Source organism: Hemitrygon akajei, chromosome 19, assembly GCF_048418815.1.
Source record: "Hemitrygon akajei chromosome 19, sHemAka1.3, whole genome shotgun sequence".
NCBI classification, from domain to species: domain Eukaryota; kingdom Metazoa; phylum Chordata; class Chondrichthyes; order Myliobatiformes; family Dasyatidae; genus Hemitrygon; species Hemitrygon akajei.
This window is the reverse complement of record NC_133142.1, coordinates 13,760,688-13,784,590: the sequence shown is the minus strand read 5'-3', so window position 1 is coordinate 13,784,590 and position 23,903 is coordinate 13,760,688. Positions and strand designations below refer to the sequence as shown.

Sequence of the window (23,903 nt, the reverse complement as noted above, 5' to 3'; positions counted from 1 at the left end):
TTTGTGCGTGGAAGGTCATGTTTGACAAACCTTATTGAATTTTTTGAAGTAGTTACGAGGAATGTTGACGAGGGTAAGGCAGTGGATGTAGTCTATATGGACTTCAGCAAGGCCTTTGACAAAGTTCCACATGGAAGGTTAGTTAAGAAGGTTCAGTCGTTAGGTATTAATGCTGGAGTAATAAAATGGATTCAACAGTGGCTAGATGGGAGATGCCAGAGAGTAGTGGTGGATAATTGTTTATCGGGATGGAGGCCGGTGACTAGCGGGATGCCTCAGGGATCTGTTTTGGGCCCAATGTTGTTTGTAATATACATAAATGATCTGGATGGTGGGGTGGTAAATTGGATTAGTAAGTATGCTGATGATACTAAGGTAGGAGGTGTTGTGGATAATGAGGTGGGTTTTCAAAGCTTGCAGGGAGATTTATGCCGGTTAGAAGAATGGGCTGAACGTTGGCAGATGGAGTTTAATGCTGAGAAGTGTGAGGTTCTACATTTTGGCAGGAATAATCCAAATAGAACATACAGGGTAAATGGTAGGGCATTGAGGAATGCAGTGGAACAGAGAGATCTAGGAATAACAGTGCATAGTTCCCTGAAGGTGGAGTCTCATGTAGATAGGGTGGTGAAGAAGGCTTTTGGAACGCTGGCCTTTATAAATCAGAGCATTGAGTACAGAAGTTGGGATGTAATGTTAAAATTGTACAAGGCATTGGTAAGGCCAAATTTGGAATATTGTGTACAGTTCTGGTCACCGAATTATAGGAAAGATATCAATAAATTAGAGAGAGTGCAGAGACGATTTACTAGGATGTTACCTGGGTTTCAGCACTTAAGTTACAGAGAAAGGTTGAACAAGTTAGGTCTCTATTCATTGGAGCGTAGAAGGTTGAGGGGGGATTTGATCGAGGTATTTAAAATGTTGAGAGGGATAGATAGAGTTGACGTGAATAGACTGTTTCCATTGAGAGTAGGGGAGATTCAAACGAGAGGACATGATTTGAGAGTTAGGGGGCAAAAGTTTAAGGGAAACACGAGGGGGTATTTCTTTACTCAGAGAGTGATAGCTGTGTGGAATGAGCTTCCTGTAGAAGTAGTAGAGGCCAGTTCAGTTGTGTCATTTAAGGTAAAATTGGATAGGTATATGGACAGGAAAGGAGTGGAGGGTTATGGGCTGAGTGCGGGTAGGTGGGACTAGGTGAGATTAAGAGTTCGGCACGGACTAGGAGGGCCGGAATGGCCTGTTTCCGTGCTGTGATTGTTATATGGTTATATCATCTGAGCAACATTCACAAGATAAACATAAATTAATTCAAAGATTCAAAGTACATTTATTATCGAAGTATGTATGTCGTATACAACCCTGAGATTCATCTTCCCCACAGACAGGCACAAAACAAAGAACCATGGAACCAAACTGTCCAAAGAGAAACATCAAACCCACTTCCCTCCTCCCAAGTGCAAAATCAAAATTGTGCAAATGGTAACAAGAACAAGGAAAACCCAGAATGTAAAACAGAAAAATCACAAAATATATTTCAATACAGTTCAGCTCAGTGTTAGTTATCTGAAGGCCGTCTTGAGGATGTTTCCTTTGGTGGCATTATTCGCTGGTGCCACCTTCCATTATATGTTTTTTGAATTACGATTGAACAAAAAAAAAGTCCATTTTAGTGCAAAGTTGTCGAGTGGTTCATGGTGCTGTTAAACTGTGGTGATTGGGGTTTTATCGGTTGGTTCAAGAACCAAATGGTAGAAGGGAAGTAACTGTTTTTGAACTTGGGTGTCAGGCTTCTGTACCTCCTGCATGATGGTAGCTTCTAAAAGATGGCATGGCCCAGATGGTGGGAATCTCTGATGAGGGACGTTATCTCCTTGAGGCAGCACCTCCAGCAAATACTACCAATAGATGGGGGAAGGGTGAGATACAACTCCTGCAGCTTCTTACAGTCATGCACATTCAAACTGCCATATCAGACCATAATGCAACCAATCAGGTTATCTCCTGTAGAAGTTTGTTAGCACATTAAATCATTAATATTTAGAGATAATAAACAAGATTTATGACCGTATACCTAAATATAATAAAGTCAAAAGCCTTGGTAGGGTACTTAGATAAATATACACATTATAAAATAATTGGATGGTAATAAACCGTGATTACTGGGCATTATATTCAATGTGTGTTACTAATGATGATGAGGCCTCCGTCAGTCAGAGTTGACCATGGATGTTGCATCATAGCTGTCTGGATATGCAAGTCAGGGCAGTACAATATGGAGAACAAGCTGCTGCCCCTGTAGCAAGCAACCCCTCTCTAAGCATCTGATGAACCCAAAGGAACAACAGAAACCGATACAGTTTGGCATCAGCGGCATCACAAGTGAACTCAAGGTAGGACCGCCTTAGGGACTCCAGCTCTGGATTTTTCCATCAGGGATTACTCCCAAAACCTTCCCCATGAGTGGGTGTAGCCGCAAGGCAGCAGAGGCTTGAGATCGGAGTTTCCCTTCTCCTAGATGAGCTGCCAGCCACGGCTGACGAGCCCCATCTGCCCGAAGTGACTGGTTTTAAGGCACCAGTAGCCCGCCTTTGCCCCTTGTCTGTAGAAACAGTTCTGCCAGGCTTGGTAGCCAAGCCACACATGAAGGCCAGGAGCTGGACTTGGTTGTCAGAGGCTATTTGAGTCACACGCCATTGGGACCATTTAATAGGTAGTGGAAGCTTGTCCCCCATTCCCACTCCCAGCTATAATAATCTTAAGAAGCATTATTATTAACACCTATAAAATTACTTCATTATTTCTTAAACATAAATTTTGGCAGAAAATGTTTGCCAAGAAATGACATATGTTACCCCGATGGGTTACTTTGAAGAGCTTTACAAGCAAATAATATAACAGTAGTCTCTGGCCAGGTGGAATGAACATCAATTTCTCTAACCTAGTAAATGTGTCCCCTCTCTTTTTTCATTCCCCTATCTGGATCTCCTTCAACCCTTCTCTTCTCCTCACCCACCCATCACTTCCCTGGTTCCCCTCCTCCTTCCCTTTCTTTAATGGTTCACTGTCCTCTCCCGTTAGATTCCTTCTTATTCAGCTCATTAACACTTCCATCTATCACCTCGCAGCTTCTTATGGCATCTGCCCTCACCACCTTCCCTCATGCCCGGTTTCACCTGTCACTTTCTGGCATCTCTGGTCCTGGCGAAGGGCCTCAGTCCGAAACATTGACTGTTTATTCTCCTCCATAGATGCTGCCTGACTTGCTGAATTCCTCCTGCATTTTGTACATGTTGTTAACGCTGAACATTGTTATTTTGAATATTGGTAGAGATTTCCTTAATCCCCATCAGGAGACCAAATATCCAATTTTACCTACAAAAGAATGAGACGAGAAATTGTCAAACTTATGAATTTTCATAATTCGGTATTAAATGCAAGAAAATAAAACTTTGCAGAAAGAAAGCAACAGCACATTTTTTTGAACTTTGCATCTGTACGAATTTGGACCAAAGTTCTGATGCAATTCATTTCTCAATTAATCTAATATATATATTCTTGCCAGGGGAAGGAGGACTTTTCTGATTGAACTTCAAATACAGTATTGATATAAACATTCTTTTTCTGTGCAACTTTTGAAGCACTGTGGATATGCTAACAGTGGTTACATTCCATTGCAAGCAATTTCATCCAAACTATTAACAATAATATATAATTTAATCACCATTCAGTTCAGTACCAATCACACTCAATGGTAATTCCTTACCCACGTCATTATTAACTGCTTTGTCTCATTCCTGCCTTGCCAAGGGCACAGTAGGATCAAAAACAACTATATATATTTCGCCAATCACCTTTCCAGATCTTAGCTTCATCCCACCCCCTCCGGTCTTCTATCATTTTGCATTTCCCCCCTCCCCCCACTACTTTCAAATCTCTTACTATCTTTCCTTTCAGTTAGTCCTGACGAAGGGTCTCGGCCCAAAATGTCGACATCGCTTCTCCCTATAGATGCTGTCTGGCCTGCTGTGTTCCACCAGCATTTTGTGTGTGTGTGTGTTGTATATATATTTAAAACTGCATGTGGTTCATATTAAATATATTGTAACCCCTTTTCACTTTCCCTTAGATATCTCCTTAAACAATGATAAAATAAAAGATATAACCAAAGGGAAAGAATGCTTTTCATAGTTAAAGGAAAGTTTTGTAACATTTACATTCACTTAAACAGAAAAATGTTTGTAGGAGTTCCAAAAGATAGTGTCAACGATAGACTGCTGCAACCATTTGTGCACTCAGGGACTTGGACTATATTTAGTGTGTAAGTATATTTTATCTTATATGTGCCATCTGTGCTTTGTGCTATGTGTGGCCATTGGTTCTGTGTTTTGCACCTTGCCCCCCGCCCCCATTAACTCTGTTTCATTCGGCTGTAATTCATGTGTGGTTGCATGACAAATAAACTTGAGCCTGAAAACATTTGTGCTGGTTACTTAAAGAAGGTAGATAGCTGGTGACTAAGTACATGGCATCGGGTTATTGCTTGCAAATATTGCCTATTGGTAGTCATCATCTCCACATGTTCAGTTCCACGTGAAACCTTGCCATTAAATTGTGAGAACTATGGCTGTCTGAACTAATTTCAGTTATGTGTTTTTTTTTGCTCTGCTCACTGTAAGCTCTTAAGGGAATTAAGATGAGTGTGGTGTGAGAGAGTGGGTGGAGAAGGGAGAGAGGAGAGGGAGGCAGGGATAGAGAGAGGGGCAGATAGGTGGATAGATGTACATACCCATGTGGGAAATAGTAATGTGAACCAATTTGGAGTATTTGTACATTTTCAAATGCCCATTTCTCATCAAACGTTGTCATTTTCATGTTTCATCTCTGGGAGGCACTGTCCGGTGGTTTGTTGTGATGTTTGAGAACTTCTCTTCGAGGATGAGTCACAAGCGGTACGCTTTCGCCTTCTGGGTGCAGGTTAGCTTGTCGACGCTTGTGGTGTCTGGAGATCCGGAGTTGCTGGGAGTTCCAAGCAGGTCGTGTTTGCCGGCAGACAGCAGCGGGGTTCCGTGCATCCGCCCGCCAGTGACTTGCTGACTCCTCGCGCGTGTTTGTGTACACGTCCTGTGAAAATAAACTGAAAAAAGTTACATTATCGCTGTAACTCAATGGCGTCAATACGCTTGTCGATTACCAGCGTTTTGGGGTGCTTCGTGATCTTTGTACCCCTTGGTGAGTTTTTTTTTAAAAAAAACATTGTAATTAATGTTTCACGTTGACCTAAAGAGTTTTCGAGACCCCTTTGTTATGTTTCAGTTCAGTATTTGAGATGAGTGCTCGATTGTTTTTCAACCGCATCACTTCTCCGTGGTTTAGTGAATCCAGGCTGCATTTTTAAAGAAAATGTAGATTATTCCAGAATTCAGCAACTCCCATTTCCACCTCCCTCCCCAAAAGGGTCAGGGTCGACCCTTCTCGTTGATCGTTGTGAGTGGTGGCTGGGCTTTCGGGGCGAGGAGGAGGACTTGCCCCTGAGTCTTCTGCGTGAGGGTTATTGAATTAATTGTGATGGCGCATGCAGTCGAATAGCTTATAATGTTGTGCTTCCTGCCCGGTGGCGGGAATGAGCACGTGAACGGGGATCTATTGACCATTAACTTCAGTCCTGACGGGAGGGAGTTACTTTGCTGGAAACATAAACAGCACTTTGTAGTGACTCCGTGTGATTGGTTGACCTGGGTAATGAGCGTGGTATACCTGTGTATGTGTGTGTGTGGAGTAACATTTTAAACAGCTGCATAAGTTCTTAAATGATAGGTGTGATTAACAAAGGTGAACTTTATTCTGGTACAAGCACTATTGACTCACCAGCGGAATCTATACGCAGGCCATTAGACACAGGGTCGTTTGGCCCGTTGAGTCTGCTCCACCATTCCAACATGGCCGATTGGTTATCCTTGATGCCCCTACTAATCCAGAACCTATCCAAATATACCCAAAGACCTGGCTCCACAGCTGTCTGTGGCAATGAATTCCACAGATTCACCACAGATTTAGCCTCTGGCTAAAGAAACTCTTTCTCATCTCTGTTCTAAAGAGACGTTCTTCTATTCTGTGGCTGCTCCCTCTGGTCTTTGGCTCCCCCATTATAGGAAACATCCTCTCCATGTCCACTCTATCTAAGTCTACAATAGGTTTCAATAAGATCCCCCATTCTTCTAAACGCCAATGAGCCATTAAGTGCTCCTCAGATGTTTAACCCTTTCATTCGCGGATCATTTTCATGAACCTCTTCTGGATCATCTCAAATGCCAGTGCATCCTTTCTCAGATAAGGCGTCTTTTCTTTATCCCAAATGTCTTTCCTTCTAAAACATTGAAATGTTTGATTATTCTGTGCTGTTGTAGTGGATGAGTATGTTCACCCATGAATCTTTGACCTTTCACCTTCTGTCTGTTAGGCCTTTGACCTGATAATTTTGTTTGTTTCTTTCTGCCCAGAATCACATTTCATTCTGTGCTGGTCAGTTTAAAAAAAAAAGGAATTGCAAGTATACCACTAATCTTGCAGGATAGGACTGATCCTCTGTGTTCAGCTTTCTGAAAGGGTATTGAGTTAGCATTTTGTATGATGCATGTCGCCTCAGGGACTTGTCTGTATTCAGAAAATTATACTTCTCTGGTTGCGAGTTTCTACATGTCATTGACTTTAGTATCTGCTCCTCAGTGGATGTGAGTGTGTGGCTTGAAGCTCATCAGAATCTGGCATATTGAATAGGAATTGCAGTGAGAAAAATCAGAAAAGCTTAATGTTATTGAGATCCTCTTTGATGTTACAAGCAGAGGAGATGAGGTGGAGCTGTAAATGGAACACATTTTATTGAGTACAGCAACTCAACTAGACAACAGCATACTAAGTTTGTATCACATAGCACTCAGTTCTTAAAAAGAATTTTTATTTAAACTACTACACTGCTTCCCTTTTTACATAGGGAAAACATGCAGACCATTGTGTTTTGTAACTCCAAAACATAAAAGCTAATTGAAAGGAAAACAAGGGAGCCAAGAGATGCGACTCTCACATGGTGGATTGGATAGTGGACTACTTGACAGATAGACCTCAGTATGTGCGGTTGGGAGACTGTAGGTCTGACACGGGTGGTCAGCAGCACAGGAGCGCCGCAGGGGACCGTGCTCTCTCCGGTCCTGTTCACCCTGTACACATCAGACTTCCAATATAACTCGGAGTCCTGCCATGTGCAGAAGTTCGCTGATGACACGGCTGTAGTGGGGTGTGTCAGGAATGGACAGGAGGAAGAGTATAGGAAACTGATACAGGACTTTGTGATATGGTGCAACTCAAACTACCTGCGTCTCAATATCACCAAGACCAAGGAGATGGTGGTGGACTTTAGGAGATCTAGGCCTCATATGGAGCTAGTGATCATTAATGGAGAATGTGTGGAGCAGGTTAAGACCTACAAGTATCTGGGAGTACAGTTAGACGAGAAGCTAGACTGGACTGCCAACACAGATGCCTTGTGCAGGAAGGCACAGAGTCGACTGTACTTCCTTAGAAGGTTGGCGTCATTCAATGTTTGTAGTGAGATGCTGAAGATGTTCTATAGGTCAGTTGTGGAGAGTGCCCTCTTCTTTGTGGTGGCGTGTTGGGGAGGCAGCATTAAGAAGAGGGACGCCTCACGTCTTAATAAGCTGGTAAGGAAGGCGGGCTCTGTCGTGGGCAAAGTACTGGAGAGTATAACATCGGTAGCAGAGCGAAGGGCGCTGAGTAGGCTACGGTCAATTATGGAAAACCCTGAACATCCTCTACATAGCACCATCCAGAGACAGAGAAGCAGTTTCAGCGACAGGTTGCTATCGATGCAATGCTCCTCAGACAGGATGAAGAGATCAATACTCCCCAATGCCATTCAGCTTTACAATTCAACCGCCAGGAGTAAGATATGTTAAAGTGCCGGGGTTAGGACTCAATGTATTTAAGTAAACTACTTAAGAACTTTTTAAAAGCTATTATTAATGCTTTTTGAGAGGGTGATTTTAGATGTATATCATTTTTACTGAGTTAAGTATTGTATGTAATTAGTTTTGCTACAATAAGTGTATGGGACATTGGAAAAAATGTTGAATTTCCCCATGGGGATGAATAAAGTATCTATCTATCTATCTAATTACTTTAAGCAAGGCGCGCATGTAACATGTGGTGATCTGATGACATATGCCGTTTACATACTTTTATATATAACCTGCAATGCATTATGTAAACTAAGAATGCGTAATCAAACCATATTTACAATATTCAAATATTACTGAAATATTAAATACACAATACTCCTCTCTGCTTAGCTATGAATTCAAATTCAATATAGAATGCATCTCAACTTGTATACATACTATATATACAGTATACTATATAATACAACTACTATATGGACATTCACAGCATGGTAAATTTTTAAATTGCCCCATTCAGATTTTCAAAGATTGAATTTCTGTGGAGTCTGTTTACTCTAGTCGGATGTCTTTCTTGACAAGGGAACCAGTCTGCTTGGCAGGTGAGACTTGTGGGTGTGAATCACTCTCAGCTTCCTCCATGGTGGTGTAGGAAGTGACGCTGTAACTGCAGGAAGTGGTTCTGACAGCTCTGGACACCTTTTTTTCCTCCTTTTCTCGTCTTCTCTCTTTGGATCGACTTCGATCCTTGCTTTTCTTCCAGTCCCAACTTCTTTCTCTCTCTTTATCCCACTCTCAATCCCTTTTTCTTTCTCATGTTCCTTCTATCTTTTATATCTTTGTCTTTTCTCATTCAGGTTCTTTCTCTTTGCCTGTTCTCTCCTTTTCAACTTCTCATCTTTCTTTTTCCTTTTTCTTTTGGTTTCTTGTGAGTATCTCTGAATTTGCTAACTTTTGAAGAAATTAGATCTCATTTATCTTCTACCATTTCCATGGCACTTATGTCATCTTCCTCTTTCTTTTCCATTTTCTGCTTTCTAGGATGTACATCTTGATCTTAGGAAGGTGCATTTAGTTCACTGGGGTATCTCATTAATCCTTCTATTTCTCCTTTTATGATCTGATCTTTCCTCTTGATTTCCTCATCAGAGCATCATCTGACAAATCCTATGTTTTCAAATCTTCTTTGACTTCTTTCTTTTTAGCCTTCCATTCATCTAGCTGTGCTTCGCTCTTTGCATCTACTTTTACAAGGAGCTTTTTATGTCCCATTTGAAGTTCATGCAAAAACCTTAATGCATGCAGAGTAGATTCTGGTTCTTTATACCAGTTCTTTTGCAACTTCCCTGAAGCTCCTTGAACTCTCTTCCAGTTTAACACCAAAGCACATTTCACAAGTAAGTGTCTAATTAACATTTCAGAAGTTTTCTCAGATAAGTTGCCTACAAAAATTATTGTAGTTGGACCACTTTCTTGATACCTCTGAGCAGCATGGCCCTTCCTTGGTCCAGAGGCACAGAGGTTTGTCATCTTTTGGGCAATGCTTCATTGCGTAGAGCATAGAGACGGTTGTGGCATCATCCAGTACCTTTCTTAATTCACTTTCAGTTGACTCTATTGTAAGGATATGGCATGCAAATGGTGGATGGATCTCCAATCATGTTGTACTTGTCTCAGCCAATCATGGCCTCTCAATGCTGGCCCTCTTGTTTTTACCACATACAAACCCAGTATGGGTTGCTGGTTGTTGTAGTTTACAAATGTCATTCCCACTGGAGTTATCTCCAGTATAAGTTCTTAGTTGGATATCTGCGGGCTTCGGTCAGTATTTTAGAAATGCCATTCAAACTCATTTTGTGGAATGACTGAAACAGTCAAGCCAATGTCCAATTCCATTTGAATTAATTTGCCATTCACCTCTGGTATAAGACATATTGCTTGTCTATTGTTACTTTTCACATTGTAAATCTCAAATCTCCTCAGTCCTGTGTTACTCAGTCTCACTTCCTCAAACATTACCATCTCTAATTCACTTTTCTGTGATAGGGTTTTTTCACACAGGTGGGCATCTCCTTCCCACAATAACTTATGAGGAGGAGGCCACAGTATTTTGTTCAAACTTAGTAAAATCTTTTAAGTTATACTTGAATATCCTAAGGAAGCCCGATGGCATTGGATGAGAATCTCACATCCTGAGAAAACACCAACTTACCAGCACCTATCAATTCCCATTGGCCATAAATCCTGTTTGGACAACTTTGGGCGCATAAGTGTAAACATGATCTATTTCATATGGACTTTCTTATTGTGTAATCTGATGATTATTTTCCTCAGAATTTTTAAGTGTTCTGGTTTGGCCTTTTGAGTGATGGCCTTGATTTCAAACACTCCTTGGGATCCTTTACATTTTGTTCATCCTTGACACAAAGTTTTGAGGCTGACTTGTCCCCATGTGGTAGTTTGGTATGGGTATATAACCTTTTATGTGTATTAAATGTCAGTGGCATGAATTCCTCCCACTCACAGTCAACTATAAGGCGAGTGGTCCTGGGTCGAATCAGGCCAGCTCCTTGCATACTTTCCATCCGTGCTGGGTTGAGCATCGACTAGCAATTCAGCACCGTAAAATTTTAAAAACGGACAAAAATGCTAAAGGTACGGCAAGGTTACCGCCCAATGCGCCACAAGGCGCGGAAAGAACCAAAAGTTAACTATATGTGGAAGTGGGGCTGGGCCAAACTGTCCAAAGTATTAAGTGTCTGGAAACGGTAATAAATCTGGAGGTGGGCAGGGGATAGCACTGCTCTCTTATGCAGGGGTTCTGTGTAGGGTTACATGGTTTGCAATGGGGGCCAACACCAACAAAGTTTGACACACTTTGTTCTGGTTCTTCAGCAGTACCCCCACCCTTCTATTAGTGGCTTCAGGGCTTTAAGAACTATCCATGATCATCAATACCTGGCTTGTCTCCCAGAGGAAAGCAAATGTGAAACTTGTATCTAAGAATCCTCCTGTACTGTTTTATTTAGAGATGTTCACACTGGGTCTATGAACAGAGTGCCAGGCTAATGCTAGATAAAGCCAGAAATTGCCAGTCCTCACTCAATTGGCCAAGGTCACTGGCAGTTTTCTCTCCGTGTCCTTGTATTGACTGTACATGATAGTTCCCCAAATACTTGTAGTAACTCCCTTGCACACACCCACAGACTGACATGGCAGGCTACCGTTGGAATCCTCCTGTAAAACTACTCGTGTGGTGATGTATGTAGTTGGTACTTGAGTCAATTGCCCTTTCCAGTAGACAGACATTAACTGTAACCTGTAGTTTGCCGAAGTCCTGTTGCTGTATGTCCATGGTGCAGAACTATTCCATTAATTCCAGAGTCTGTGGATTGCTCTTCATCCCAATCCATATTTTCCTCTTCCCACCATTCAGGCTCTTGTGTCCCCAGAATTTCCCGTTGAAATTGATATGTGTCCACCTGATCTAGCCTGCATTCAAGAAAGTGGATGGTGACATTACTGTCATTCATTGCTTGAATTATGTTTATTCCAGAGCTGCACTCCAAGCAAATTATCCTTCTGTTCCACTATGTCATTTCCACACTGGGATCATTCAATAAACTCTTATAAATGTCAGATCATATTAAGTCGTTCTGTCTGAATTCCCTCTCCAGTCAGTCTGCACACAAAGCAATCCTGTATTGCTTGATCGATAAAGGTTTAGACATTAGGGTCTTTACTTTGCCCATGTGTTCATCATTTCCTCTGATGTCTCGTTGCACATCAAGCCTGTAGAACTGCTTGTTAATGGGTGATGAAATGAATAGTTTCTCAATCTGAAGCCATAATGAATGAAAATCCTCAGCATTGGAGAAAAATATCAGTAAGTCTTGATCTAATCTGTCATCCAGAGTTTGTGTGGACACTAGTCTACCAATAATATCTGGCATAGCTCTGACTGTACTAACATCAACAGTATCATCTTCTTCCTTCCTGATTATTATTCCATGGTCAATGTCACTTAGGTTAAATCTTTTCTCCATTCTGATGTTTAGTCTGACCAACAGCTGAACCTCTTGACCATGTCTGCATGCTCTTATGCATGGATAGTTGCGGCCGCATGATTGTCTGATTAGTTATTTGCATTAACAAGTATCTAATAAAATGGCCACAGAGTGCATACAGCATTGTTCCAGATACTGCTGTTCAGTAAGCATTACTCCCCCAAGTATAGCATATCTGATTTATTGGTCTTTGTCTCAGCCCATGCTGCAACATGAAGAACCACAGACACTTGTGACTGCTGGTCAGATGTTCCCACCATTCAGGCTCTTGTGTCCCCAGAATTTCCCGTTGAAATTGATATGTGTCCACCTGATCTAGCCTGCATTCAAGAAAGTGGAGAGAGAAGGAGTACAGTGACTGTATGTGTGGAAAGTAGAGCGTGTGGTTTACAGAGCAAAACATCAAGGAAATAGTGAGGTATGAGCACTCTGTATAAGGAATGTATGGATGTGCTCCCAAGAACAATGTCACCATCAAGGTTCCAGGGTGAACGTAGAACAGAACAATAGTGCTATAAAAGTTCAAAGTAAACATCTAAGTACATTAGATAACCCTGAGATTCATTTTCTTGTGGACCTACTCAATAAATCTATAGAACGATAACCACAGTAGAATCAATGGAAGATTGCCCACCCTGAATGCAGAAGACAATAAACGGTGCAAATTCAAAAATAAAGAAAGAATAATAATAAATAACTGAGCACTAAATATTGATATCATGAGATGAAGAGTCCTTGCAAATGAGTCCATTGGTTGTGGGAACATTTCAGTGATGGGGCAAGTGAAGTTGAGTGAAGTTATCCCCTTTGCTTCAAAAGCCTGATGGTTGAGAGGTAATAACTGCCAGATGGGGTGATCTGAGTATCTTAGAAATTACTGATTTCCTGGGATTTTCATGCACACTTCTCTGAAGTTTACAGAGAATGGTGCACAAAAAAACATCCAGTGAGCAGCAGTTCTGTGGGTGAAAACGCCTTCTTAATGAGAGAGGCCAGAGGAGAATGTCCAGACTGGTTCAAGCTGTCAGGAGATTGACAGTAACTCAAGTAACCACACGTTAGCACAGTGGTGTGCAGACGAGCAACACTGAACGCGCAACACGTCGACCTTGAAGTGGATAGGCTTCGTCCTTGTACCTGATACAGTGGCCAGCTGGTTCACGATGTATGATTGACTTCCTTCTCACTTCACTGAATTCCTTGGTTTCAGGGATCTAGGACTGATCCCTAGAATTCCTGCCTTAAAACTCCCTACAGAACAATGATCTTTCCTGCAGCTCATTAAAAGCTACCAGTGTGTCCAAATGCTAGACATTCATCGCAAACTTTTTTTTAAGTTACTTGGTGTTAAATGTTTAATTGGTCATATTGCTATGTGGTGAACTACATATACCTGTCTGGACACACCCCCCCATTGACTGCTCCTGTGGCTCCTCCCACAGACCCCGGTATAAAGGCGATTGGGGCCTGAGCCCTGCTCTCAGTCTCCAGGATGTAGCATGGTGGTCAATTGCTGCTTGTTCTTTCTTCCAGTCAATAAAAGCCTATATCTCGCCTCACGTCTCGGAGAGTCATTGATGGTGCATCATGCTATGAAGCTCTTCAGAAGGTTTTGCTGCATTGAAGCTATCATATAAAGCAAGTTGTGGCTGTTCTGATTTGTGGACAGTGAACTGGCATTGGCACCCGTTGTCTTGAATTTCAAAGGAATTGATATCCTGAGGGACTATAAATTGTTGAATAGACAAGTCTTCAAAATTTGTTTCGAGCCAATAGATTTGATCTATTAATGCTAGAACAGGGGTTTATCTAGATCGGGGTTCCTGACCTGGGGTCCATGGGCCCCTCAGTTAATGGTAGGGATCCATGGCATAGTAAAGGTCAGGAACCCCGATCTAGAACTATTAACACAGTGAAGAAACAAAACCTGCTTCAAAGGAACAAATGTCAGACAACATTAACTTCAGTGCTCTGTGACAAGAACTGAAGGATTATTCTAAAGTGGACTGTTCCTTTTAACGAGAGAGAGAGGGAGCGAACAGCTTGTGTGCTAATTCAGCAGCAGGGAGAGAGAGAAAGTCTGTGAATTGCCTTGGAAACTGAAAGGCGGAGTTATATGATGGACAGCTCGTGTTCAGCACTTGGAGATATATGCAAGGTCGGTCAACTTTTTAAATCAGACACACCAAAGGGGAGACACAAGAGACACACGACTCCAGAGGCAAGGAGGGCACTGGTGAGCTTTGTGTACCCACGACAAGGGTGGGGTTTTGCTCTCAGTGTGGGCAAAGGGGTGACCGGTGGGGAGCTATTGATGTGTTTAACCCTGGCCTGGGTTGATAACTCCACCACAGAAGACGGCATCCTCTTTTTGTGGTCACAAGTGGTGACTTTAATTAAGTTTCGGGAGCAGGAGGACGACGTGGAGGATCGGCATCGGCATTGGAAGACAAATCAACTCCTCTCTCTCTCTCTCTCTCTCTCTCTCTCTCTCTCTCCAACTCTACTCAAATCAGATTCCAGAACTGAACTGATTACTTACCATACTACCATAAGACTGTATTGCCTAATCACCTGTGCTGAGAAAGCTTGGGAACTTTATTTACTCACCTATATATATGCATATACTTTGCTAATCTGTTTACTTTATCTCATTTTATATTAATTTATTCACGTAGTTACTAATAAAATACAGTTTATAACGGAAGAGTCAGGTGTGTCTATTTCTGCTGGTTCTTTTTAACCCATTACAGGGTACGTAACAGCTTGTAAGAAGATACAGAAACTAGTGATCAAAGGGAAGGGTCTTTAAAAGAAATGTCTTGGAGGACGAGAATGTGATGGTGTGGCAGAGATTCAGACAGTGGAGGGAGGAGGTCAGTGAGCCCAGGGTTTTAAAAACCCTTGAATTGCTTGCAAGTGGTGAACATACTGTTGATTTATTGATGGTATGTTGGTGCTCGAGATTTGATGCCAGCTGGTTGTTTGGTTCAAGAATTTATGAAACTGGCCATCTCCATGGTAACAAGCTTGATGTTGGTCAGTAGGCATTGTGCTTGTAGCACGGGGATGGGAAGAAATGGTGCAGCCAGTTAGAGGGGTAGACCAGCAGCCTCCATTGCATCTGGCAGGAGGGTATGAGGGAGTCAAGAGGAGGGATTCCCAGCCTGGTGTCCATTGCTTAATGGTGGTCCATGACACAGAACGGTTGTGAACCCTTATTCTAGGGGATCTGAAATTTTTGGACCAGGAATAGCCTGTCATCACTGTGCTGGCTGAAGTGTTAGTTTTAGTCGGCATCCATGGCAAATGGGAAAAAAGTTCATGTCTCAAGTTGTTCTGGTGAAGAGTCTTCAGTTTGAAACATTAACTCAGATGCAGCTTGTCTTGCTGAGTAGTTCCAGAATTTTCTAGTTTTACTTCAGATTTCTAGCATCTGCGTATTTTTTATTACATTTCTGCTTTCTGGATTAAGTGAACCATTAAGAACCAACTATTCTGAGCTAGCTGTCTTCATCTGGCACATTTGCCAAATGCAGTGAACCAGGTCACTAATCATTCCTGCACCTGCTTAGTCAGAAGACGAAGTTCTAGAGGAAGCCTGGTCTCTTTATACCCAATTGGGGAACCACTGAGAGTTAACTGAGAGCAGGAGAGTGCTGCAGTGGGTTTGGCTTAGGATCAGTCTCCCAGAGCCAGAGGAGGATTGCAATAGCATCCGTAAATCTCTGTCCACTATCAGAGACCCTCTTCACCCAGGCCATGCTCTCTTCTCACTACTGCCATCAGGTAGAGGGTATAGGAGCCTTAGGAGTCGTACTACCAGGTTCAAGAGCAGTTACTACTCCACTACCATCAGGCTCCTGAACAAAAGGAGTTAACTACACTCACTAGCCCCATCATTGAAATAGTCCCACAACCAATGATCTCACTTTAAAGACTCGTTATCTCATTATATCACGTTCTCATTACTTATTGCTATTTATTTATATTTGCATTTGCACAGTTTGTTGTATTCTGCACTCTGGTTGATCTTCCAATGGTCCCGTTATAGTTACCGTTCTATAGATTTGCCAAGCATGCCCACAGGAAATTCAATCTCGGTGGTATATGGTGACATATCTACTTTGGTAATAAAATTGACTTGACTTTGGCTTTGACATATTGTATGGGGCAAATGGGGAAAATAGTTTCATTTATTGATTCTTTTGGAAATAATTTAAGAACTTTGTTAATTGGATGCCATTAGCTTAGGTTGTTTGGCACAACATCTTGGATTGAAGAAACTGTTCTTGTGCTATGTTCTCTTGCTTGATTGACATGGAGAATAAATCTGAAAGGACTTGTATCGGAACTGATCGATCCTGAAACATTTTGAATAAAAACGGATATCTTGAACTAATTAACAGTAGTCTTCCAGGACACACACAGGGGTAAGGGTGTACAATTATAATTTCCCAAGGATTTTAGTATTCAAGTATATAGAGTTAAACTTTCAAAAAGGCTGGACCTTTCTGACAAATTGCCACAGCATGTTTAGAATATGTGGTTTTGCCATTGTGCAACATAAATTCTATAAAAACCAAGCCAGATGTTGTTGTCAAATATGATCACAATATTAGGCAATTATGTGAGTGCAGAGCAAGCCTCAACACATGGCATTCCCAGGATATAGGGACCTTGTTTTAAAAGTCCAGTTGGAATGATTTTGTTTCCAAGAGGATTTGGGGACTAATTCTTTCCCGAGCCATTGCTGTTTAGAATGTAAGCCTGTTGTGGTTCATCGGCCCACAATTTCTGTGCTAACGATGAAGCTAAATTAAACCCGTGCCATCTGTCTGCAGGTGATCCATGTCCCTCCGTTCCCTACATGCTCAAAGTCAAAGTCGAGGTTATTATCATATCCTGAAGTCCCTGTGCCCACAGATGCGATGTACAACTTCCTTGAGGCAGCATCACGGGCACGTGGCATCAGAAAAGCAGCATTCACAAGAGAAAATCAAAGTAATCATAAAACACATGCATTTTTACAAGAAAACATGTTTAGAACAAAAACAAATCAAAGTCCATTTTAGTGCAAGGTGGTCACAGTGTTCGTAAACTGCAGTGATTAGGGTTTTGCTTGTTGGTTAGCGGTTGCAAGGGAAGCAGCTGTTGTACTTGGTGGTGTGGGACTTCAGAGTGCAAACCTGGCATAACCCAGATGGTAAGGACTTTCGATGATCTTTCTTTGGGCGGCACCTTCTGTAGATACTATATTGAAGGATTTTGCGAGTAAGCCATGCGAGAGTCATTTTGTGTGCCACAGCCCTTTATTTCCATTACGAACAAACCAAAGGCAGTCACTTTACACTGATGTTGTTACGTCAGGCTCCTTGTCTTAAAGTGAATACAGCAACTTATTGACAGTGATTGTGAATTCTGTAGAAGTTTCTATTATGAACAATATGTGTCATCTGTCTCCCATTACATTCCCCTACCCAACCAATGGTACCTACCTAAGTGCCCCTTAATCAAGTCTGCTTCCATCACCACACCTGTCAGTATGCTCCAGGCGTCATTGTCTCTACGTGTAAAAGGAAATGATAATCTCTTTTAAACTTTGCCTGCATTCATTTGCTACCTGCTTGGGTAGTTCAATGGTCTGTTGGAACCATAAGTAAAGGCTGATTTATACTGTGTGTCGCATCGACACCGTAGGTATCGCGTACCCTATGCCATACCTACGCCGTACCCTATGCTGTAGGGTGACGTGCACCTCTCCAGAAAAGTTACTCACGCATCGCGGCGACGCAGACTGCAACAACTGTGATTGGTCCCCTTGGTAGCATTGCATTTCCTCCTAAGCATTTCCGGTTGCTTCTTCTCCACCAAGTTTGTAGGCGGTTACAGCATAGGTTACAGCATAGGCTGCGGTGTAGCCCGTACACACAAGTATAACTCAGCCTGAATTTGTGGCCATTTTACAGTACTCTTAGCACTGAAGTAAATAAAACCTTTCTTCACTTTAATCTAATTATCTGTACCCAACCCATCTGACTCTTCCAACACTAGGACATAGGACATTTGGTCAACATTTTAAAAACAAGTTTTGCATTGTGTTGAACTAAAACAGGAAGTACAGTACTTTTCTTCTATGCCTTATGTTTTTGGAACTTCTCCCCAAATGTACTTCTAATTTTTATCAACCGGTTGTCAAGTCTGTGAAAATTGCCTGTTTTGACCTCCCAGTTGCAATCCTACTGGATGCTTCCTGACTCCTGATCTTTAAGTGTGCATCTACCAAGCCACATTCTAAAATGCAAGTTCAAGCATGCCCATGTGTACGTGAGAGAGCATTTTAAAATTCCGGTGCAAGCTGCTTCTGTTTCTTGAGCTGTTTTCCCATTCCACCGCACACTGGCATGCATTAAACCAGTCATCCGACCATCAGTGGGGTCAGGGTGCAGACTTTTCCTTAGGGATCTCATAAAGGTCTGGAGATATGGAAGCAAAAGTGGGCGATGCTTGACACATTTAGCAAGTCAGGCAGCGCCAACACAGAAAAGGAAGCAAAATTTGTGTTTCTAGTCATTTCAGTTCAGATACATGGTTGTCATTTTGAAATATTCGCTCTCCAAAGATGCAGCCTGACCTGCCGAGTGTTTAGTGGCATTTTCTGTGTAGATAGGCTACTTAACTAGTGAATTTTCAGAGCTTATTGAGTTTTGTTTTCCTCCTATTCATCCCCATGGGGAAATTCAACATTTTTTTCCAATGTCCCATACACTTGTTGTAGCAAAAAAAAAACTCATTACATACACACAGAGTCGACTGTACTTCCTTAGAAGGTTGGCGTCATTCAATGTCTGCAGTGAGATGCTGAAGATGTTCTATAGGTCAGTTGTTGAGAGCGCCCTCTTCTTTGTGGTGGCGTGTTGGGGAGGAAGCATTAAGAAGAAGGACGCCTCACGTCTTAATAAGCTGGTAAGGAGGGCGGGCTCTGTCGTGGGCAAAGTACTGGAGAGTTTAACATCGGTAGCTGAGCGAAGGGCGCTGAGTAGGCTACGGTCAATTATGGAAAACCCTGAACATCCTCTACATAGCACCATCCAGAGACAGAGAAGCAGTTTCAGTGACAGGTTACTGTCGATGCAGTGCTCCTCAGACAAGATGAAGAGATCAATACTCCCCAATGCCATTAGGCTTTACAATTCAACTGCCAGGACTTAAGAACTTTTTTTAACTTTTTGAGTTAGTGATTTAGATGCATATCATATTATTACTGAGTTAAGTATTGTATGTAATGAGTTTTTTTTTTGCTACAACAAGTGTATGGGACATTGGAAAAAAATGTTGAATTTCCCCATGGGGATGAATAAAGTATCTATCTATCTATCTATCTATCTATCTATCTATCTATCTATCTATCTATCTATTGCTTGCAGGTAGTTTGTACAATTCTATAAAGGCTTTCAGACTGGGGTGGTGTGGTAGCATAGTGCTTAGCTTGACAGCACTGGCGGCCCAGGTTCAATTCCCGCCGCTGCCTGTAAGGAGTTTCTCCCCATGACTGTGTGCGTATCCTCTGGATGCACCGGTTTCCTCCGATGGTCCAAAGACCTACTGCTTGGTAGGTTAATTGTAAATTGTCCCGTGATTAGGCTAGGGTTAAATCAGGGTTTGCTGGCTCGAAGGGCTGCGAGGATCTATTCCACATTGTATCTCAATAAATAATGAATAAAAATCTACCCTCAGCCAGCAGCTTGTAAATGTAGTTAAGCATGGTCAGAGTGTGTGCCTTGTACTCTATTACTTAAAAAGAGTGTTCTGCGTGGAAATCCCACCTTGTGCCTCGTTATGTATTACACATGCTCATTAGGACATCTATTCTGTGCAACAGAACACAGCCCACTTACAACAAAGCCAGTCAGAATCTCAATTGAAATTCCTTGATCTTATTCTCACAGCGGTTCATTGACATAATGACCCAAAAGCAAAATATTACAAATGCTGCAAATGGAAAATCCAAAAAAAAAGCAAAATGTTGGATATACAAAATAGGTCAGGCAGCATCCATAGAGAGGTGATGTCCAATGTGAACTCCTGGTCCCTCCCTGTTTCCCTCCCTCCCTGTTTCCCTCCCTCCCTCTCTCCATCCCTCTCTCCTCTCCCCCCCCCCCCCCCCCCCCAGTGAGAGCAATCTGCCCAGTTTTTAGGCAACAGGGCATACTGTCTTTAATTACTTACAAAGTCAACTTAATTTTACACATGAATTAGGATATAATGCACCCACAATGTAATTACAATCATATTACAAAATAAACAGAAGTATTGACATTAAATACAGTATACAAACAATATATACATATTTACTCATCCCCATTACTAAAGCTATAGTATATTGCATTGTGCATGGTGGGAAAGGCACTGTAAAGCCAACCCATTATAAGAATATATCGGGGAAGATATTGAAGTATGCATACTTAGCGCGAAGACAGTAGTCAAGGGTGGTGGTGTGCGTGTGTGTGTGAGAGAGGGAGAGAGAGACACAGTGTGTTTACCAAGCGCTCTCTGTCAGATTCAAGAAAGCTCAGATTCATCTGACAGAATTAAGGACACCTCAACATCCTTTGCAACAACAAAGGACTTGATGAAATGTGCTCACTTTTGTTAACCCAGGAAGCTGGGCAGCAAGTTTGGTGCAGAGTAAGGACCTCACAAGCAATAAACTGCTTCCATTTCCCATTGTACTTGACTTTTACAAGATCCACAGCCCAGGCTTGGCAAAAGAGAATGAAAAGAGAATAGTTTGAAAGTCAGCTTTGTAAGCCTTTTAATTAGAGCGAGTTAAAAGTAATTGTAAATAGTAATCCCTGGGTTACATTGTTCCACTAATAAGGGAACTGAGAACAACCTAGATATTAGGCGAGGCTAACAATTATACATAGACAGCTGGAAATGATTACACCCTATACTCTAACTGGTGAGAATGAGATTTAGGCAGTTCTGACTGCAATAAAAATTACTTCATATTACAAATGGCAATGGATAAATTTAACAAATCCACTCAAAATTGAGTTGAAATATGAACTCTCTGAGAATCAAAGTCGAAGTGCATTTATTATCAAAGTATGTATGCAATATGCAACCCCGAGATTCATCTTCTCACAGACAGCCATAAAACAAAGAAACACCATGGAACCTTTTCAAAGAAAACATCAAACACGCAATGCACAAAAAGAAAGAACAAATCATGCAATTGGGGGAAAATGAGTGAAAAAAAAGACAGAGCATAAAACAGAATCCTCGAAGCAGTCTCGGAATGCCCAGTTTAGTTCTCTTACTTCTTACTATCTGTTATATCTGTGGAATTCTCTGCCACAGGAAACAGTTGAGGCCAGTTCATTGGCTATATTTAAGAGGAAGTTAGATATGGCCCTTGTGGCTAAAGGGATCAGGGGGTATGGAGAGAAAGCAGGTACAGGGTTCTGAGTTGGATGATCAGCCATGATCATACTGAATGGCGGTGCAGGCTCGAAGGGCCGAAGGGCCTACTCCTGCACCTATTTTCTATGTTTCTATGTTACACCATTTAGGGCAGCAATGAAGGTCCCCCATCTCTGCCTGTCCATACAGTTGCACACAGATATAGAAGGAGTCTTCATTGCTGCTTCTGCAACAGTTTTGTTTTGCCAGTCAGGGTTGTTAGCTGCGATCATGAGGACTGGTGAACCACTGTTGGTCTGGCCTCTGCTCTTTGACCTGTTTGTCATGGGTGACCCTATCAGGGGCCAAAAACACAAGGCCCTGACACCAGCCAAATAGCTCACTTGGTCATTGCGGCACACTAGCCTTCAAGTTCGTGGTCCTCGTGGAGGCCAGTTTAGTTCAGTTCAATTTAGCGCTATGTCGTTCGTTGACTGCAGGCGTAAACTTAAAAAAGTCTCCTGTAAGCTAATGAAATTATACAATAGATGGTCATTGCCTTAATTTTTATTGGTATAATGTGATATTCTTGTACCTGAGAGAAGATGTGATAGCCCCATATTTACTCAGGAACATCAGCCCTAACGTATATTTTGTCTTTTCAGTGCATGCTTTTTGCGAAGATTCTGATGATGATGACCCTGTGTGTACTCAAAGCAGGTAAGTACGTGAATTTAGTTTCAACTGGCATCAAGGGGATTTTGAACCCTTTCGCAGGTTGGTATTTTCCTAGAGTGAGCTGCTGTTATTTGAAGCAGGTAACTTTAAGTTTATCCAATGCAGGGGATTCTCTAATAACAACAGAGCCTTGAACCTGTGTGCAAATGAAGAAGTAACTTGTCAAATGAATTTTATTCCCTAAGCACTTTCAGAACAGGGGAACAGCAACTAGTTGCCTGAGAAGCAGGAAGAAATTTAAATAGGGGGCCACTTGAGTCTGATGTGTCGTAGAATAAAATTGAACCTAATGTAGTTCTTAATCCAGAGTTGCGTTTCGTGCCTCTCTACATCCACCTCTGTTGCAGTCCCTTATTGAGTTTGTGCTGCTAGGGCTCTTCTCTATACCTTTGTTATCTTAAGACTGGATTATTCCAAAACATTTCAGAGTGACATAACTTGCAGTACTCTCCAATAACAAACGAGTATGCAAAATTCTCGTCAAGTTGTGCTCCGGGTTTCCGTTATACCTCAGTTTTGGTCCTTTTTGGCTTACACTGACTCCCCTGCTTGCATTCAGAGCTCTCCATGGCCTTAAACGTGGAACACGGAACACAGTACGAGCCCTTAAGCCCACGATGTTGTGCCAACTTTATGACCTGCTCTAAATGTCCTAATCTAAACCTTTCCTCCCCCATAACCCTCCATTTTTCTATTATCCAAATGTCTATCTTAGAGTTTCTTAAGCACCCCTACTGCACTTGCCTCTGCCACCACCCTTGGCAGTGCGTTTCGCGCGCACACTGCTTTCTGTGTGAATAATAAACAACTTACCTCTGACAATTCCCCTCCTACACTTTCCTCGAATCACCTCAAAATTATGCTGCATCATATCAGCCATTTGTGCCCTGGGTAAAAGTCTCTGGCTATTCACTCAGTCTATACCTCTCATCATCCTATACACCTCTATCAAGTCGCCTCTCATCCTCCTTCACTCCAAAGAGGAAAGCCCTTGCTTTGCATTCCCTGTCTTTGCAATGTCCTCTAACTTCACAATCCTCAGAGAATCTTCCCCTCCCCTACCAGTCCTGGCTTTTGGAGAAGCTAGACTTTAACCATTCATCATTCTGCAGCTTTTTTTTTTTGGCTGGTGGATGCTAAATACTCCCCCCAATCCCCTGAACCCATCTTAAGGTGCCTCGTAATATCTATCTCCCTCTTTGGCCACCTTTTTGGTGACTGGTTTAAAAATTGCATTAAAAGTTTCAGTGTTGTGTTTCATTGATCTTGCTCTATGAAGCATCTTGAAATGTTTTGCTGCATTGGAAATTCTACTTCAGGGGTTCCCAGCCTAGGGTCAGTGGATCCCTTGCTTGATGGTATTGGTCTATGGGATAAAAAAAACATTGTGAGCCACTGTGCTACATTAATACAAGCTGTAATTACACTCCTGTCATATTCTGTTCTGAAGAATGTGCTGACATTGGAGAGGATTCAAAGGAGGTTCATGAAAATTAAGCTGGGATTGAAAGGCTTATCATATGAGGAGCATTTGATGGCTTTAGGCCTGTACTCACTGGAATTCAGAAGGATGAAGGGCGATGTCATTGAAACCTATTGAATGTTGAAAGGCCTCGATAGTGCAGATGTGGGGTGAATATTTCCTGTGGTGGGTTGAGTTTAAGACCAGAGGACACAGCCTCAGAATAGAGAGATGTCCTTTTAGAATGGAGATGAG

At 42.0% G+C, this 23,903-nt stretch overlaps 1 protein-coding gene and 1 long non-coding RNA gene across 2 annotated transcripts in view; one reads left to right on the top strand and one right to left on the bottom strand.

Annotated features, from left to right (window-relative positions):
• Positions 1-1,398: 1,398 nt before the first annotated feature.
• Positions 1,399-4,954, bottom strand: LOC140741748 (uncharacterized). Its single transcript, XR_012102121.1, has 3 exons — positions 4,793-4,954; positions 3,180-3,378; positions 1,399-1,901 (listed from the first exon to the last, which is right to left on the bottom strand). It is a non-coding gene; the product is annotated as an uncharacterized lncRNA (long non-coding RNA).
• A 56-nt stretch (positions 4,955-5,010) lies between these two features.
• LOC140741746 (protein shisa-5-like) overlaps positions 5,011-23,903 on the top strand; it is a 106,075-nt gene continuing 87,182 nt past the window's right edge. The window contains exons 1-2 of the mRNA XM_073072095.1: positions 5,011-5,235; positions 22,114-22,168. Of these exons, the coding sequence (XP_072928196.1) occupies positions 5,172-5,235; positions 22,114-22,168 (119 nt within the window). The 5' untranslated portion in view covers positions 5,011-5,171. The remainder of the gene's footprint in view (positions 5,236-22,113; positions 22,169-23,903) is intronic.